The 16,807-nt window shown below is 50.8% G+C and overlaps 1 protein-coding gene and 1 long non-coding RNA gene across 5 annotated transcripts in view; one reads left to right on the top strand and one right to left on the bottom strand.

The window, feature by feature from the left end:
- The window catches only part of LOC133213161 (uncharacterized), a 403,544-nt gene that overhangs the window by 324,269 nt on the left and 62,468 nt on the right, over positions 1–16,807 (bottom strand). The gene's annotated exons all lie outside the window — the stretch shown is intronic.
- LEF1 (lymphoid enhancer binding factor 1) overlaps positions 5,151–16,807 on the top strand; it is a 69,823-nt gene continuing 58,166 nt past the window's right edge. The window contains exons 1-3 of one of the 4 annotated variants that reach the window (XM_061355185.1): positions 5,151–5,789; positions 6,731–6,794; positions 8,294–8,427. In XM_061355185.1, coding sequence (XP_061211169.1) covers positions 5,214–5,789; positions 6,731–6,794; positions 8,294–8,427 — 774 coding nt within the window. In that variant the 5' untranslated portion in view covers positions 5,151–5,213. The remainder of the gene's footprint in view (positions 5,790–6,730; positions 6,795–8,293; positions 8,428–16,807) is intronic. The other 3 variants (XM_061355187.1, XM_061355184.1, XM_061355186.1) reach the window with 3 other exon arrangements.

The raw sequence follows: 16,807 nt of genomic DNA, 5'->3' as shown, positions 1-16,807 counted from the left end.
AATGGCATCCCAGAACTGGAAAGCTGGATGTGTAAATTAAAAAGCAAAAAGCACATATACACTCTTAATATCCTAATACCTATTACATGTGATCTCTTTCAAAGTAGCTTTAAACAAGAAGTGCAGATGCTCTTTGATATAGCTGCTACAAACATAGCCAGGATGACCTTTGTTATAATTTTAAAAAATGAGTCTGCATTTCATAAAGACTCATAATAACTGAGTTTCCAAAACCAGCACACATCGTTCCCTTTTTGGGGTTTTTTCCTCCATTCAAAGCTCAAATCTGCAGCAAATATGGAGCAGTTCCTTTCACTCAGCAGCATCCTCTTGGCTTCGTCCAACCACGGAAGCCCTTTTAGGCACCGTGAGGGAAATGATGATGAACATGGTGAGGAATCCTCTTCACACCACCCCTACTTAAGCCTCCCAAAAGGCTGCCGGGGGCTGGCATCACTGCTTCATCACTCAGTACCCCACAGCCCCAGCAGCATCTGGAGACTACAGAGGGCGACCCATGACGATAAGCAGCTATGGGGCTGTAGGCCAGTGTCTGCAACCCAAACCCGAACCCAAACCCAGTGACACACCAGCTATCTGGAACCTGCATTTGCAAAAGCACTGAAAAGGGACTGTACTATTAAAGGGATCATCTGCCTGATACAACACAACAGTGAGGGTGCTTTGGGTTTTGCCCCAAAACCATCCAGATCTGTTATTTAAGGCTTTTCTTAAGGCATTCATCAAACTAGCGGCGAGCCTCTTAAATGGAACATTTCGTTTTTCTCAGAGTGAAAAGGAGGCTTAGAAATATTACCCTTGTTTTAGAGGCAAGGAACAGGTCCCTATTTTTTAAACACATTCATGGATCCCAAGGCAGATCAGGGCTGGCTTCCCAGCCATGCTGTGCAGCAACACAAGATGTGCAGGAGACCACAGTGATAACGCTGCAGAGCCCAGGGGTAATGTCGCATCCTTGCTCAGGGCCTGCTCACCCCACATCCTGATGGAGAAGGATTTATCTGCTTCAGAAGAAAATCAGGAGTTCAGCCTATGTATTCGATTTGCACATCGATCAGGTGTGTTATCCAAATAGGGTGCCAAACACAGACCCAGGGAACACACATAGTGCAGTCCCATTGCCTTGAAAAGGCACTGTAAAAGCTTGGCTTGGGAGATTTTGAAATCCCACGTCCTTGTTTGTGCTTTGCAGTCCTGAGGGAGCAGCGGAAGCGCAGAGGTGGGTGGCCATCCCCACAGCCCCGGGGCAGGCAGGGCACGCAGGGCGCTGGTGGGCCCCTCCGGGGCTCCCCTCCCGCACCCCAGCTCTCTCCCCCATGCTCCTCACAGCTCCTCAGCAGCGGGGTGTAAGCCTTCCCGCCGGGAAGCCACAGGGCACAGCGGGGGCTGCCGCAAAGGGCGCCCGCCCCCAGCGCGCTCACCCTTCGGGGGCCACCCGTGACATTTCCTCTCGGGGAAGGAAAACCCTCGGAGGGTTTGCTTAGAAAGACTCCCTCCAAACTGGCACTGGCCACGGGGCGTGTGGGAACGGGGTTTTGGCCGCTGTCTGCTCGTGTGTCGATCGGTATAAGAGTTTCCCCCGGGGCCGCGCAGCCCCGACCGGGCTGGTCGCAGGGACGCGCCGTCGGGCGGCACTGCTAGCTCCACAGCCCGGTGGTTTTAAACAAAAGGATTCGGGGTTTTGATCAAGTCTTTTCTTCTTTTATTTTTTTTTTCCGCAGAAAATAACTGCGGCCCCTCCCCCACTGCAAGAATATATTTTATTTTTATTCTATTTTTTCTCTTCCCGGAGAAAACCAGCTCCTTCCCGCCGGTCGGTCCCTCCCCACCATGTGCGCAGCGCTCCCCCCGCTCCGCCGTGCCTCCGGGCTGGCACGCGGCCCGCCCGGAGGATTTTCTTTTCTTTTTTTCTTTCGTTTCTTTTTTTTTTTTTTTTTTTGTATTATTATTTTATTTCCACTGCACATTTCGGCTCCAGCTCCCCAAACTCTTTGATCTCCCCCGCTGTCTCCTTACCCGGAAGAGATCCCTCGCCCGCTCAGCTGGGAGCTCGGCGCACACGTGGGCGCCCTGGCGCGCCTCCAGCCTCCTGCCAAATTTAGTCACACAAAGGGCCCGGGGGGGGGGCCGGGGAGGGATGAAAGGGGCCGCCGACAGGACATCAAAGGCGCCGCCGCCCTGCCCCCCCCTTCCCGTCCCTATAGTGGGGCCGCCGGCGGCGGACGGCGCTCCACACGCCAGGGTGTTCCTCCCCCCCGGCTTATTGCATCCCCCCCGGGGGGGTACCGGGTACCCCAGTTCCTCTCTCTCCTAGGTCATTCCCCCCGAGACTCCCCGGGGGTTGTCCAGCTGCGCTGATCGGGGGTGCTGCTTCTCCCCCCCCACCCCCGGGGACAGCGGCCGGTTTCCCTCCCGTCCCTGCTCGCCCCCTGGCCCCGGGGATGGGCTGGCCGTCGGGGAGTGCGCCAAGCTCCCCCCCCGCAAAAACAAACAACCCCAAAACCCCCCAAAACGCCCGATTCTAAAACGCAAAACCTGCTCAAAAGATAAAAAAAAAAAAAAGGGAAAAAAAACCCAAACCACAAAACAACAACAAACACCTAAAATGCAAAAATGTGCAGAATGAACCAAACAAAATACAGGAAAATACAAAACCACGCTAAAATGAAAGAAAAAACCTGCATCTAAACCCCCAACATAACCCCCGCTTAAGTACTGAACGGGGCTGCAGCCGGGCGCCGGACGGCAGCGGGCACGGCGGTGGGAACTCTCCTGGCGGAGCGGGGAGGGCAACGCGATCCTGCCGGGCGCGGGGTGGGGAGGGCACCACTATCCGAGGCCTTTCCTCCCCTTCCTCGGCCGTGACCCCCTCCCCAGCCCCACGAGCTGCGAGTTAAGAGACAGCTTTGCGTCGTCTCCAGTGAAATCTGGCGTTGGAGTTGAGGTTTCCTGAGTTTATCCTCTTGTCATAAATCATTACGATCTCCACCTTCTCCCCCACCGCCCCGTCGCCGTCCGCTCCCCCTCCCTTTCTCCCTTCCTCCCTCCCCCCCCTTTCCCCGTCCTTTTCTGCCCTCAAAATCCTTCCACCAAAACCTGACTCTGGAAAAACTCCAGCCCACATGAAGGGGGGGACATCGGGATGGCGGAGGGGCGGGGGGAGGCTGCTTTTCCATAGGGACCCGGTAACGAAACAGAGGGACTGCCGCGCTGCCGGCCCCTCCGGCGGGGACTCCTGCCCCTCTCGGGCGGGGCCGCCCCGCCGGGCGAAAGGGAAGCTGACACGCGCGGGCTCTCGCCCAGGTTGGGGAAGGACGGGAGACCAAAGGGAGCGGCCCGGGACACCTGGGACTGGCCCGGTTGCCCGGTGCCCGCCGAGAGCCGGGAAAGAGGAAAGGGGCGGGAGGGATGCGGCGGCATCTCATCGCACACACATCCCCGACTTGCGTTTACCAAACAACCGCTTCCCGATCGCCTCTCTCCAGCCAACTTCGGGGGAGAGAGGGTTCCCCCGCACACCGGAGTGCCGCACGATTAAACCCCTTCCCCGCACTTGTTCGACATGAGGAGTCCATCCCCCTTCTCCCCTTCCCGGGGTCTAGCGGGTCTCGTTTCTCAGCTGGACAGTGACTTCTCGTCCGTGGAGGTTGGTGCCGAGGCAGGAGTGGGGTGGGAGTGGACGTTCGCCCCGTTCGCCCGCCCTAGCCCAGCAGCTGCTGGAAACGGATCGAGCATCCACATGTTCCTTATCCTCCGTCTCCCGGTGTTTAAAGGTTCAGGAACCTCGCGGGGCATGTGCACAGCACGAAGCGCACTTTTCCGATGCCAAAATCATGGGAAGTTTTTTCCTGCAAAATGTGAGCGCATCGCGTTTGCAATATAAAAGAAGCTGCGGATCCCGAAGTTTCCTAAACGCAGCCCCTGCTTTTGTTTGAACGGGTTTGTTTTGTTTTGTTTTGTTTATCTTATTTAAATGCACTTGTGCTCTGCACCGGGATGATGCCGTGCCGCCCGGGAGCTAACGGGGCAGCGCGGTTGCTGAAGGAGCGGGACAGAGCAGAGGGGTGACTCAGTGACTGCTGTGTCTCCATGTACTGGTCTGATACCGGGCCGTTTCCCCGCTGCCGCTCGGGGTCTGTACACGTTTCTGTCGGGCACTTGCTGGGCTCCACAGGGATGTGTTAATTCTGCCCTTCGTCCCAAGCGGGCACGGGAAGCGCTCGAGCAAATCCTCGCACGCTGCCCCTGCTCCCCACACCCGAGCAGCTCCATGTGACCCCAGCAGGCCCTCCTTTTATCCCTTCCAAAGGGAAAGTCTCAACAAAGCAGCCCTAAAAAAGCAGGTCTGTCTGCCGCGGGATACAGCGAGTGCCTCCGCCTGCCTCGGCGGGCTTCTGGTTGGGAGGGAGGGATGGGAGCGGCAGTGCCCTGCTCGGCACACGCACGCACACATGTACATGTAGACACACAGAAACACACGGAGGCTGCTCGGCGCAGCCCGACCACAGTTTGCCCGCGGGCTGTCCCACACCCGCTCCCCAAAGAGCCGCCGGCGCCCTCCACTCTCCGCCGCCCGCCCCCCCTGCCCCGGGCGCGCTGTCAGTCACGGCGGCGGCTCCTTTCATCCTCGCCGTCCCCGCTCCTCCCCGACGGCGGAGGGAGGGCGTGAGCGATGCTGAAGTTGCGCCGCCACCGCCCCGCTCCCTATCGCTGCCCCCCGTGGGGCGCCGTGCCCGCCGGCACCGGCAGCGGCAGTGGCAGCGGTAGCGGTACCATCCCTGCGCCGGGCGCTGAGCACGGAGGCTGCCGGGGGCACGGAGGCGCCTCGGGGCAACTTTTTTCCCTGCCCGGGGGCGTGGAGAAAAGCGGGGGGAGCCTCGGCCACCCCCTCCATCCCTCCCTCATTGTCGCCCTCCCTTCCTCCCGGGACCGCTTCCTCGCCCCCGCTCCCCGCGGTGCCGCCGAGCCCAGCCGTGCCCGGTGCCGCGGGCGAAGCTGTGGACAAAGGCCCTCTGGGTGCGCGCCGAGGGCAGCGCCGTCCCCCGGGGAGCCCCCCCTCCAGTCCCCCCCAGCCATTTTAACTCGAGCCCGCCCGGGTGGCTGCAACTTCACTCAGAAGCGAAACTCGGGAGGGCTGCGCTCCTCTCCACGTACCCTCACCCCCAGGGTGAGCCTGGGTCCCGGGGGTGGGGATGAGTGGGGGGACTGGGCTGCTGGGGGGCGGGTCCTGGCGCTGTCCCTGGGGGCGGGCAGGATACAAACGGGAGCGTTTCGACCTATTTCGGCCGTGCGGCGCGGCTGGGTCAGGCTCCCCGCGGGGCCGGGGCCGTGCGGGAGTAGGGGTACCTCGGCCCCGAGGGGGCGGGCAGGCGGGCGGGGGTCTCCAGCTGCCGAGAGCAACCCCGAGGACTTCACGGGATTTTTCCCTCTTCTCTCCTCCTTCTTCTCCTCTCTCCTCCTTCTCCTCCTCCCTCCTCCTCCTCCTCCCCCCGCTGCTCCTCCCGCTCCCCTTCCCGCGGCGGGCCGGCGGCCGCAGCAGACGCCGCGCTGCCGTGAGGATGCCGCAGCTGCCGGGGGCAGGGGGTGGTGGGGGGGACCCGGAGCTCTGCGCCACCGACGAGATGATCCCCTTCAAGGACGAGGGGGATCCCCAGAAGGAGAAGATATTCGCTGAGATCAGCCACCCGGAGGAGGAGGGCGACCTGGCCGACATCAAGTCCTCCCTCGTCAATGAGTCCGAGATCGCCCCCGGCGCCAACGGGCACGAGGTGCGCGGCCGCGGAGTCTCCGCTGGGCAGCTCGGAGCGGCCAAGGGGGGTGCGGGATGCTGTTGGGGTCGGGCCGCTGCCGCCGGGAGGGAGGGAGGTTCGGTGGGGCATCAGGGAAACCCCTGTTTTCCGAATTTCCCCTAAATGAAAAACCTCATCCCAACTGAACTCCCCCTTACCAAGGGGAAGCGGAGCGGGCTCCGCACCCCTCCGCTGGGCTGAGGGTGGAGGGGGCCCCCTCCGCGCTTTGGCCCGGGACGAGAAAGTTCCCGCGAGTCCCCCGACGGTGCCGTGGTATGAGACCTCAAAGCAGCCATGAAATATCCTCGGTAAAATACGCGGGGTCGGAGCAGTAGCCGTAAACTCTTTAAGGGATTTGCATAAAACGGTTTGGGAAGAAATACCCGACACTAAAACAACTTTAGGGCGAGCGGGAACCCTGCGGGGTTTTTAATTTTTTTTTTGTGGGGTTTGTTGTTTGGGTTTTTTTTATATATATATATTTTTCCTTTTTTTTTTTTTTTTTCCTGTGGGGTTTTTTTGGTTGGGGTTTGTTGGTTTTTTTTTTCCTTCCCTAGGGATCTGATGACCTGATGTTTCATTATTATTTTTTGTATCTTTTTGCCAATAGTGTTTTGGCCACCAAAGCTACAAATGTTTTCCAGAAATAAGACTCTTTCGTTAAATGTAGAGGCGCTTTTGCTAGAAACGCATTGCAAAGCTCCGTAGTTATTCCCGTTGCCCTAAACCGATCGTTTACACAAACGTTTCTGGTATGGTTGCCTTCCAGGCGACTTAAGACGGAAAAGAAAGATGCTTATCTCTTGCTCTTTTTTTCTCCTTCTACAAGAAGCGGTAGAGCTGTGGCAGATAGATGGGCATCCATACAATGACTTTTCTCCTTTTTCTCACTCTTCTTACGGTGGATTCCCTTCGGTCAGGTTTCCAGGCAGAATCAAGCGCCAGATTCCTACCATGATAAAGGCAGAGAGCACCCCGAGGAAGGTGAGAAGAGCATGGTCCTGTCTTTCAATATTGTCCCTCCTAGTCCCCCTGTGAAGCTTCCACATGGTCCACAAACCAGATCTTGGTTTCTTTTGGGAGACATAAATTTAGTACCCTTTGGGGGAGAGGGATGCCAGGGTGCTTTCAAAGCACATTTAAAAAGGAAATCAATGTGCAGGACGTTTATCTTGAGTGACCAAATGGTATTTCGGTTGTTTAGAAACTGATAAGTAGGCCAAATGTATCTTTGCTGAAGAAATAACTATTTTTAGGATATCAGCTTAAACACATCTATCTCTTCACTCATACAGTGCAGCTGAGTTGTGTGTGTTCAGACACTCAGTGCTTTTTCTCCATAGCCAAAGTCTGCGACTTGAATCTCCTCTTTCAAATCTAAGCATGAGCAGACCTCTTGCTTTTTTTAACATACCAGCTGGTTAATTTTGATTGAGGTGGACAGAGGAAATGACAGAGTTCGCTGTATATCACTTAGGAAGCTGGACACACGCACAAAGAACGTGTGCTGTGAAAGATGGGAGATTATGTTTAAAATGAAATGCTTATCATCATGAACTAAACCAGATCATAAATTCCATATAAAGACAGACATAGTTCAGTCTTGGTGCTTTCCGGGACTCTGTGGCAACCATAATCCAAATTGGTTTGTAAACAGCCTAAAAGCAGTAATGCCCATGCTCGCAGCATCTTTGCAGTGAGGGGGAGGAGGTCAGCTTGGTATAGTTTCCTTTTCAGCCTTGCATCCTCTTAAAACCTCACTTTCAAGTAGTATCACTGTCACCAGTCATGTAGGTGGGAGACCTGTTCAACTCCTCTTTTCAGGACCTGGACTCTAATTCTTTGTTTTCCTACAAAACAGCTGCCCTCACTTGGCTTCTCTCATCTGTAGTGCCATGTGTGTTCAACAGCCCACTCCCACCTCCCAAAATTGTTAGGGTCTCCTTCCAAGCCAGCCTCTGCCCTGTAATTGTTGCCAGTGAGCGTGGCCAGAATGAACTGCTCGCTGCACGCAGTGGCTCAGCAAGAGAAGGAAATGATTATATCTAGTTATCACTGCCCTGTTCCTCCCTTTTCTAACAGTGATGCTGGAAACCGATACTGGCAATACTTCTGAATCCACAAATCCTAGAGGGATGTATAAAATGGGGGGAAACTGCTACTTGAGAAATGTAATGTCATTGCTGATGTTTCTGCCTGGATTTGAACAGGGACTTACAAAATAAATTGGTTACTCTGAGGCTGTTCTGTATTTGAAGCATAAACTCCTCACTGAGAGTACTTGCTCCTTTAAGAATTAACTCTTCTTAAAAAATGTTATTACAAATTGCTGCATTTCCCTCTCTGTCAAAGGCAATTTCCATGAGTAAAGAAACGCTTGCATGAAAAATATTTTTATGAATGAACAATACCTGTTTAAGTGCCCTAACTTACAAGAAATGCATATGTGGGCAATAATGTAATCATTGTTTGCTCTTCCATAGGAAAGCATCCAGACAGTGGCTTATACAGCAAGGGACCATCATACTCTGGTTATTCTGGGTATATCATGATGCCAAATATGAATAACGACCCGTACATGCCTAATGGATCTCTGTCGCCACCCATTCCCAGAACAGTGAGTTATCTCTTCGAAAGACCGGTTTTGGCGAGCTGGGTTTCCTCCTGTTCAGCTTTCAGTGTGTGTTCATGCCGGGGTGTTTTTGAGTAGGTTCAGTTATGGTGAAGGTTGCACTTCAGCTGCTCAGAGCCTTCATCCACTGGAGTTTGAGAGCTCTTAGAGGTGTTGGTCATGATCACGGTGGAAAAGCTGAGATTAACGTCTGTGGTGTCTGACATCCTTTGAACAGGGATAGGGGCTTTGAGGGGGGGAGCCCTGGTTTACGGCTGTAGGATAGTGTATGGCGGAATGATGTAAATGCCATCTTTGTAGTGACTGGGACAGATGTGAATTTTCTGGCTTTAACTCTTCGTTTGTTGAGGAAAATTGAGAGCTGGAAGCAGAACTGCTAAAGTTGCTTGTCAGTAAGATGAAAAGATTGGATCCTTTTTTTTTTTTTCCTTCAGATGTGGCATTGCTCTTTGTTGATTGATATTTATTTCTGCCATCAGTTGCTCTGCATGAAGGCTTTATGTATCTGGCAGCATTGCTTTGAAACACTCTCTGTATCTTCAGCCACAAATTGTGAAATGCTCGTTTAGGAATTAATATAAACCATGCTGCAGTAGTTACAGCTTTCCCTTACATTATGGCAGGCACTGATTATTCCAGGTTGGTCCCTCTGCTTCCATTGGTGTAGATGCACATTCAATGGATTTTAATGGTAGTTTTAATTTTGAGTAGTCAATTCCCATTTATTTTTGTAATCCTCTTGGTATACATATAGAGCGATGGGGAGGCAGTGTTAAAACAAGCTGTGGAAATTATATTAGTAGAACCAGAGAGGAGCAGAAAACAAATTTACTTGTAGGCATCCTGCTGAAAAATCCCGCTGCAGTTGCATGTGCTGTGATATGGGAAGTTGTATGCTGTTACTTCCTTGTGATAAAGCTGTGTTCCATGTTACTTGCTCTTAAATTTTTACTTGTCAGTCTCTGTCAAACAACTGGCATTATTTTGCTCATCCAGTGTTCTTGATTTTTCTTCAGGTTGTAGCTTTTTCAAAAGCAAAAAAGAGGGGGCCTAATCTGTATTGGTAATTGACAGCAGCAAAGTGTGTTAAATTAGTGGATGTTTGGATTTGGAATGACAGGGCAGTTTGGCACTGGGAAACACACGAATCTGTCCTCTTTGTATGTTACCATTTGTGTTTGAAAGGTTTGCAGAACCTCATGCAGTATATTGCTGTTCATAGCTGGGCAGATGGGGTGGGTTGTGTATAAATTACAGTTCAGAGGCCTGCAGCCATTTAGGGTGAAGCATGATGACCATGGCCTGTTGGTATTTGTCATTGTAAATGCTGCTGTACAGAAAACTTCAGTTTGGATGTATTGTGGGGGAAAGCATGCAGCTTCAAGAGAGAGCACTGAAACTGAGGGCTCAAACCTTCCCCTTAGAGGCCTGGGAAACTTCAGACCTTTTTTTACCCCCTCTTTCCCACATTACTTTCCTAAGAAAGTCCCTAGTGCTGATGCAAGGCTTTGAACAACAAAATCCAGTTTAATTCTTCACTGAGGATTTTCTCTATGCATGCGTGCCGTGGGGCTGCTGCTCTGCACTTGGTCTGGCGTCAACACCCCCAGAATATTGGCTTCTTGCGGGAGACTGTCAGCCCAGGTACTTGAGGAACTGTCCTACATGTGTACGTTGGAGTGGAGGAGGGGGAAAACACATCTGCTTTCTAATTGTGAAGCTGCCTGCCGAACATCTGAGGGGCTAATTTAGTTCAGTGTTGCTCTTGCATGTTTGAGCAGCACCACTATTTTGGTAAAATACTGCTGTTGCAGGGCTGCAGTGTTGACATAAGCCTGGAGTTCATTCAGTTTAACCACAAGGCTACACGCTTGAGTTATTAAATAATTTTTTTTTTAATTGAACTATAATCTTTGTTAGTCTCCTAGCTGACAGCTGGGTTTTAATGCGTGCGAGATCAAAACGCTGCATCCAGGAGATGACACGCTCACTCATGGCCAACCACTGCTCCAGTGCCGCATGGTTCTGCCTGTTCACTTTCGTGAGGTCCCCACCACTGCCCGCAGGTTTGCTGTTGCTATCCTTTCATGGGGGATATGGCCGGGGCAAGGAGCAGCCGAGATCAGCAACCGCTGGAGGTGGATGTGCCCCCTGGGGTGTCAGCCCCCGGCCATTTGTGTGTGGAGCAGTCCTGCTGTGTGTACCTGTGCCCTGGCATTTGCATGACAAAGCTGCTTCTTGTTGATGCATCTGTTGCCTGGAGGTGTTAGGCAGGATTAAAAAGCCGCCCTGGGGCGCTGAATCCTTTTTTCACCTTGGAAAGACCCTGCTGCTTGCAAACTGCCCAGGGGATGCATCCTTAGGGGAATGCAGGCAACCCAAGACAGGGACCGTCTATGACCGAGGCAGCCTTGGATCGCTATGCCGTGGCAGAGAGAGCAAAGCTGTCTTGGAATGGGAAAAAATTTACTTTTGTCAGCATATGTAGGAAGAAAGAGATTTTTTATTAAAAAAAAAAAAGACAAACACTTTGCGTCGTTGCTTTGTAAAATTAAAAATACAAGTCTATAGTCAGCCACAGTATGTCTAATAAGCTGTAAAAGCAGGAAACTGAAGTGTAATTTCAGTGCAGCTTTTGGAGGGGAAAGGGTGTATGAGGAGGATTTCAAATCTTCCAAAATCTGCTGTTATTAGAATGGTCTCATCTTCCCCATTCTCCTCCTCCTTTTTTTTTTTTTTTTTTTTAAATAATTTTTTTCATTTTACTGGCAGCCAATTTGCATTTTACAAGTTGTATTTTTAGGAGCAGGAGAGTGTTAATTACAAGCTCAGGTACAAGCCTTGCACCACAGTTTGTATTCTTATCAGATAGCTGGGTAGGTAGGAAAGCAAAGCAGTTGGTTTGGGTGGCTGCAGGAGAAGTGGCACGTGATGGTACCGAAACCACAGCAACACCTGGTGTATGTGCGTCCTGTGTGCTTGAGATATCTTTTGGTGGTTGCTCAGCATTGTGGGGGTACTGAAGATGGGACACGGAGGCAGCTGCTTGTTTTCTAACGTGTGTGGTTTTCTGACTTTTTTGTTCACAAGACTAGCTTTGGGGTAGCAAACCTTTCCCGTCTGTGTGGTGGGAACCTGGGTACAAAGGAGGTGACTGAAGAAGAATCATTTCTCTGTGTCTTAAATTCATCCAGAAAATAATTTTGTCTTTGTGCCTCCCTCTTCCCTAGTGAATTAAACTTCCTGTGGGTAGATAGATAGAGGATTTCTGCAGCCTCCCTTTTGTCTGTTCTGTGTTGTTGGGGTCTGTGTTTCTTTCTTTGTGGCTAAACTGTCTCTTTATAGCAGCTGGAGGTGTTAAGTGGGTTGGAGGATACAATCTATAAACACCTTACAGCCACTTGCAAACCACAGCATATCAATTTGAAAATGATGGAGAATTCTGCTAAGAGAGTTTGAATGCAAGGAACAATGTTTCTAAGCAGCAGGACCCCCTACCCTGCCCAAGTTTTGGATATTCCTTCTGTGCTTCTGCATGGAGGGTGGTATGGAGATAGCTCCTGTCTTGAAGAGTCCCAGGAGAAACTGCGCAGATAGTATGGACAGGAGGAGGGGTGAGGGTGGAAATAGCAGGAATGAGTAGCTACAGAACCTCAGTAAGAGGGTTTTGTTTCCCTTGCTGTATCTTGTGGTCCCTCTGAAAGCAGACTGGTTCACTTGCTTGTAGGGAATTCTTGGGACCCCAAGGGGAGCTGCGGAAGAACATGAACCTGATTATTCATAATATTGTCTTTTCCTGAGAGTACACTTTTGCTGACTGTGCAGTTGTAGGCGACTGCTGGGAGCTGTGGTCAGCTGAAAGCTCCCTGGCCCAACATGAAGTGGGCTTAGTAGCACAGATGTTGGAGCTCAGATCCTGCTGCTGAATCACACATCAGAAGGCTTTGCGCTAATTCCCAAGTTGGCATCGGAGCAGGATGCTCCAAGGGCTGTAGGCAGCTGTGGTCCTGTTGCATGTCTCTTTCTTCCCCCTGCAACCCCAGACCTGTGCCTGAAGAAATGGGTTGCACAGGCAGCCGAGGGGCTTGGCAAGCTGGAGCTGCTCAGCCAGACGGAAGCTCTTCTCCTTCACCCTGCACAGCACATGTCTTCTCTGTGAAGTTAAACCATGCCGATTAGTTCCTAAATCTTTCAAATCAGGTGCAGAGGAGCACAAAGCTTCCTGACTCTATGGAAGCAGAACTTGCTAGGGTTTATTTGGGTTTGCATGGGGAGGAATTTTAGCACTATTTGCTGGGGGCCTCAGTGAGTCACACCAGGGGAGAAGAGGAATCTGTGCAGTGCTAACAGAAGGGACCTTCACTGCTACAAATGCGTCCATCAGCTGCTCTGGCTCAAGCATCACAGCTGATCAGTCTAATGTACAAGCCAGGTCTCTGTGAAACACAAATCCAAGCCATGAATGGTCGCGGACCAAGTTTTGGTGGTGCCTTCTTTCTCCCCCTTAGTTAAATTAATTCTCCATTTGGAAAATGTGGCCTATAAGTTGGCCTTTGTCTGAAGCTTGATCTGGTTGCTTTCGATAAGATGGCACGATCCAGGCAGAGTCTTACCAATGTCCATGTGGTCTTTGGGGATGTACTGGTGAAGAAAATACCCTTTCTGCTCCTGCTGTCTTCTCCTTGTCAGGGTGAAACAATTAGCAAATCAACCAAATTGTGAATGGGCATGTGGGGAAGGTCCTCCTGAAGCCACATATATGCAGCAATTGTGTGTGTGTGGCACCAGTGGAGGCATAATCAACCCCCTCCCCCTGCCATTACAAATCATCAAAGTTGGAGCTTTTGTATATCAGTATGTGTTGGTGCTTTTGTGTATCAATATGCGTGTATGTTTATGTCCTAAATCTCTTTCTTTTTTTCTATATAGCTAGGAGCTAATTCAATATAAATTGTAAGTGGCAGAGCTGCTGCTTACATTTTAAGGTGGTTTTAAAAGCAAAATTTCGTTCCTCTTGTTCTGGTGCTGTGCCACCCCTTCTCCAGCTTAATCACAGCCCAGAAAAAATGTTAATAAGAATAGCTTGTTAGGGACTGCAAGTGCCAGCGAGGATATGGATCAAGAAGAAAGCCTAAAGCTTCACAGGTTCAGGCATCAAAAGAGGAAAAGACTTTTTCCAGATACTTGCAGTGCTGCATTGCTGCAGGCATTGTAAAGCCTGGGTACCGCAGGCCTGGCTCCTCCCGAGTACTTAACTTCTGTTTATAGTTAGGGAAAACTCCTTCTGATATGGGAAGGAAATAACCCACACAAAAGCATTTACTGCTGCTGTAATATTTCTAAGTCCTATTAGAGAGAGGCATGTGCTTTGTTTGCTAGTAGTAAAATACTGTGTCTGGCAGGAGAAGGCAGATGAGCAAGAGTCTGCTTTAATACAGACACAGAACATTTTACAGCCTGAAGTCTGCATCAGATGGACTGCTGTGATGTCCTGTGCTGATCTCAACGTGGATGGACACCATCAGTATCCGGTGTATGTCAGAGGGAAATGCTGCCACAAGCCAGGCAGTCTGCAGGTCCTCATCTTGGAGGGGGCAGGTTGTCCTCTTGCAGTGCTGCTCCAGTCGTATGTAAATCACTCCCATTTACCCCAAACCACCCCCAGCCCGGCTATCAGGCATTTATCTCTAAGCTGGTTTTGGCTGAAGACTGTTCTCATCTGGCTGTTGGGTTTGGTCCCTTCTTGCAGGACGCCAGGGAAAAGGCGGCGCAGCTGCTTGGTGTGCTGCTGCTGCCCAGGCAGTTGGGGATTAGTGTCTCTGTCACTCCGGCCCTTCATAAGCATTAGATTCACTTAAGAAAATTGCATTCAGAATAACTTAATCTAGCAACCCAACGGCTTCTATTTTGAGACTTGGATCTTGTGGATATGTTTATTTAGTTTGGGTTTCCCACTTCAAAGGAATCTGTCCTCTCAGCAAGAAAGTGATTGAGCACTTAAATAAAAATATATTCATTGAATCTTTGGGATTGAGCTAAAAGTGCAGTAGGGAGTTAACATGTACGCCAACTGTGCTAATCAGCCAGGGATTGCCTGTTCTCCTAAAGGGGAAGAAAAGTGGTCTGAGCTGCCAGAGGAGAAGTGGCATGCCTACCCCTGGCTTCTGGCGGTGGTACTGCTTACTGATGCTCCAGGTTGAGATGAAGGACCTAGAATATCTTTGTGATCTTCAAAGATACCAAATCGCTCCCCTAGAAGAACATTTTTATAGAGCTGAAAGGTCGACCTGACATTTGTTTGTTTGCTTTAAGTGGCTGGAGGTATAGGTAAGGTTGAGGCATAAAATCAATAGGATGAGCTTAGTCGGCAAAAATTGCAAGTGTAAAGTTTCAAGGCTTTGATTGAATATTTATAAAATGGGCAGTTTAACTTAAAAACTAAGTGTACTGTCGTCACCAGCTGTAACACATAAACCAGAGAATCGCTTCAGTTAGGAGTTATTAGGCAAGCTGGAGAGCAGCTAATTCCCAAAAGCATCTGCCTATCCAAGCGCTTTCAGTGCTCTAGCCCTGCACTTCAAACAGCGCCGCACAAGTCAGCAGGCAGGTCTGCTTCACCCAGGCCAGCGCACAGGGAGAATTCCCTTGGGAGCCTGTGATTGCATGCACGTGTTTCCCACAAAGTACCTTCTGAATGTGCTGGCACTTCGAATGAGCAGGGGTGTATGCATGTGCAGTCGGTGCAAGGAAGCTCTAGTAAGGCTGCTGCCACAAAGAACAGAAGAAATATGTTTGTAGACCCCTGCTTTTTCCTTCTCCTTGCCTATGAGTAAGGAAGCTTTAAAGTAGGTTGAAGCAGGCTGCTGCTGCACGTCCAGCATAGTGCCAGGCACTGCACATGCTTGATGGCCCTGCTCTAAGAAGCCTGCAACCATTACTCACAGGACCTACAACAAACCCTGTGGTGTCAGTATGGGGAGTGAGGTTTCACAGAGTTGAAAGGCGTGATACTGATAGTGATGGCAGCTCAGCTTTCCCCTTACCTGGTTTGAACAGAGTTCTGGATGGGGTGCAGGTGTTATCCAAAGAAAGCCAGTCTGGAGATGGTCTGATACATCATGTACAAAACCAGGGAACATTCATCAAAAACCCGGGAAAGGGAACATGAGGATTTTGTTGGCTCAGAGGTGGAGAGTGATGAGCTCTAAAAAGCTATCCCTGTAGGACCTGTATTTCTGGGTCAGGGTCCTAGTGACACTGGCTGCTCCGAGACAGTCTCAGTAACTGGTCACCTAGCTATGCTGTAAGGCTCTATTTCATCAATTTTCTGCCTCTTTCTGTATTTCAAAACTGCCTCAGAGATTTATCTTGGTGACCGTCTGTTTCTCTCCACAGTCTTGGCATATCTTCCTGCCTTGATCTTTCTTTATCCCTCCCAAATCTTGCATTGGCAAGCTTTGTGTAGCATGAGAAAAGTACAATATGGAGGTGATGACTAAAGGTGTCAACGCTTGTCAAATGCACTCGGCACTTGGGGAGAAGGCCTTTTCCCTGCCGATGTGCTAAAATGCTGATAAATTGTGTCTAGCGATGCAAATGTGTTTATTTTGTTAAAATACCACAATCCAGTGTCTGTTTAGGGTCTCTAGTTTCTGAAGTTTGACTGGTGCTGTATCACGTTTAGGAAGCTGCAGTTACATACAAGTGGTAATTGTGTTTTCGGTTGTGCTCTATCCCCTACACCCAGTCCCATACTGCCTTCATTGCAGTTTCGTGAGACTCCCGTGTAGCCCCATAGTGAGCAAGGTTCCCACCAGTGACCCATGTTACATCCCACACAGCCGTGCCACAAAACCGGCACCGCAGCACGTCTTCCCAAGCCAAGCGGCTTCCCAGATTCATTTTTATGATGTGACTTCCTTCTCACATCCATGCCCTCTCCTCAATTTGGGGTTTGTGGTAGCTTGTTTCACTGTGTGGCACTTTCACAACCTGGTTGGCAGCATTTCTGTTTCTTAAACCAAAGAAACTCTTGTTTCTTCTATTGTCAACAGAAAAGTTGAGGTGAAACAGGAGAATAGCCAGGCCTGACACAGTGCAGAGACCCCTCCAAATTGAGGGAGACTCTGATTTCTCCCCTCAACACCTGCACATGAATTAGCCCCTAAGAAGAATAAAGATGGTCCCATGGTTCACGTACAGGTCCTCCTATCCCATATACAAACACACATGCACGTTCAGCCTCTTGAGAGGAGGTATTTTGTGAGCACGGCAGGAGTGAGCAGGTGGGTGATGGTCAGGTGTGGGAGCCTGGGGTGGTGGGGCAGGCTGCAGCGTGCAGCATCCCCTCCAGGCTCCTGGGGAA

Source organism: Neopsephotus bourkii, unplaced genomic scaffold (assembly GCF_033783945.1).
Source record: "Neopsephotus bourkii isolate Nb327-2 ecotype Australia unplaced genomic scaffold, CSIRO-AGI_Nbou_v1 NB_787, whole genome shotgun sequence".
NCBI classification, from domain to species: Eukaryota; Metazoa; Chordata; class Aves; order Psittaciformes; family Psittacidae; genus Neopsephotus; species Neopsephotus bourkii.
Note: the sequence above shows the minus strand (reverse complement) of the source record. Positions and strands in the feature narration are given on the sequence as shown.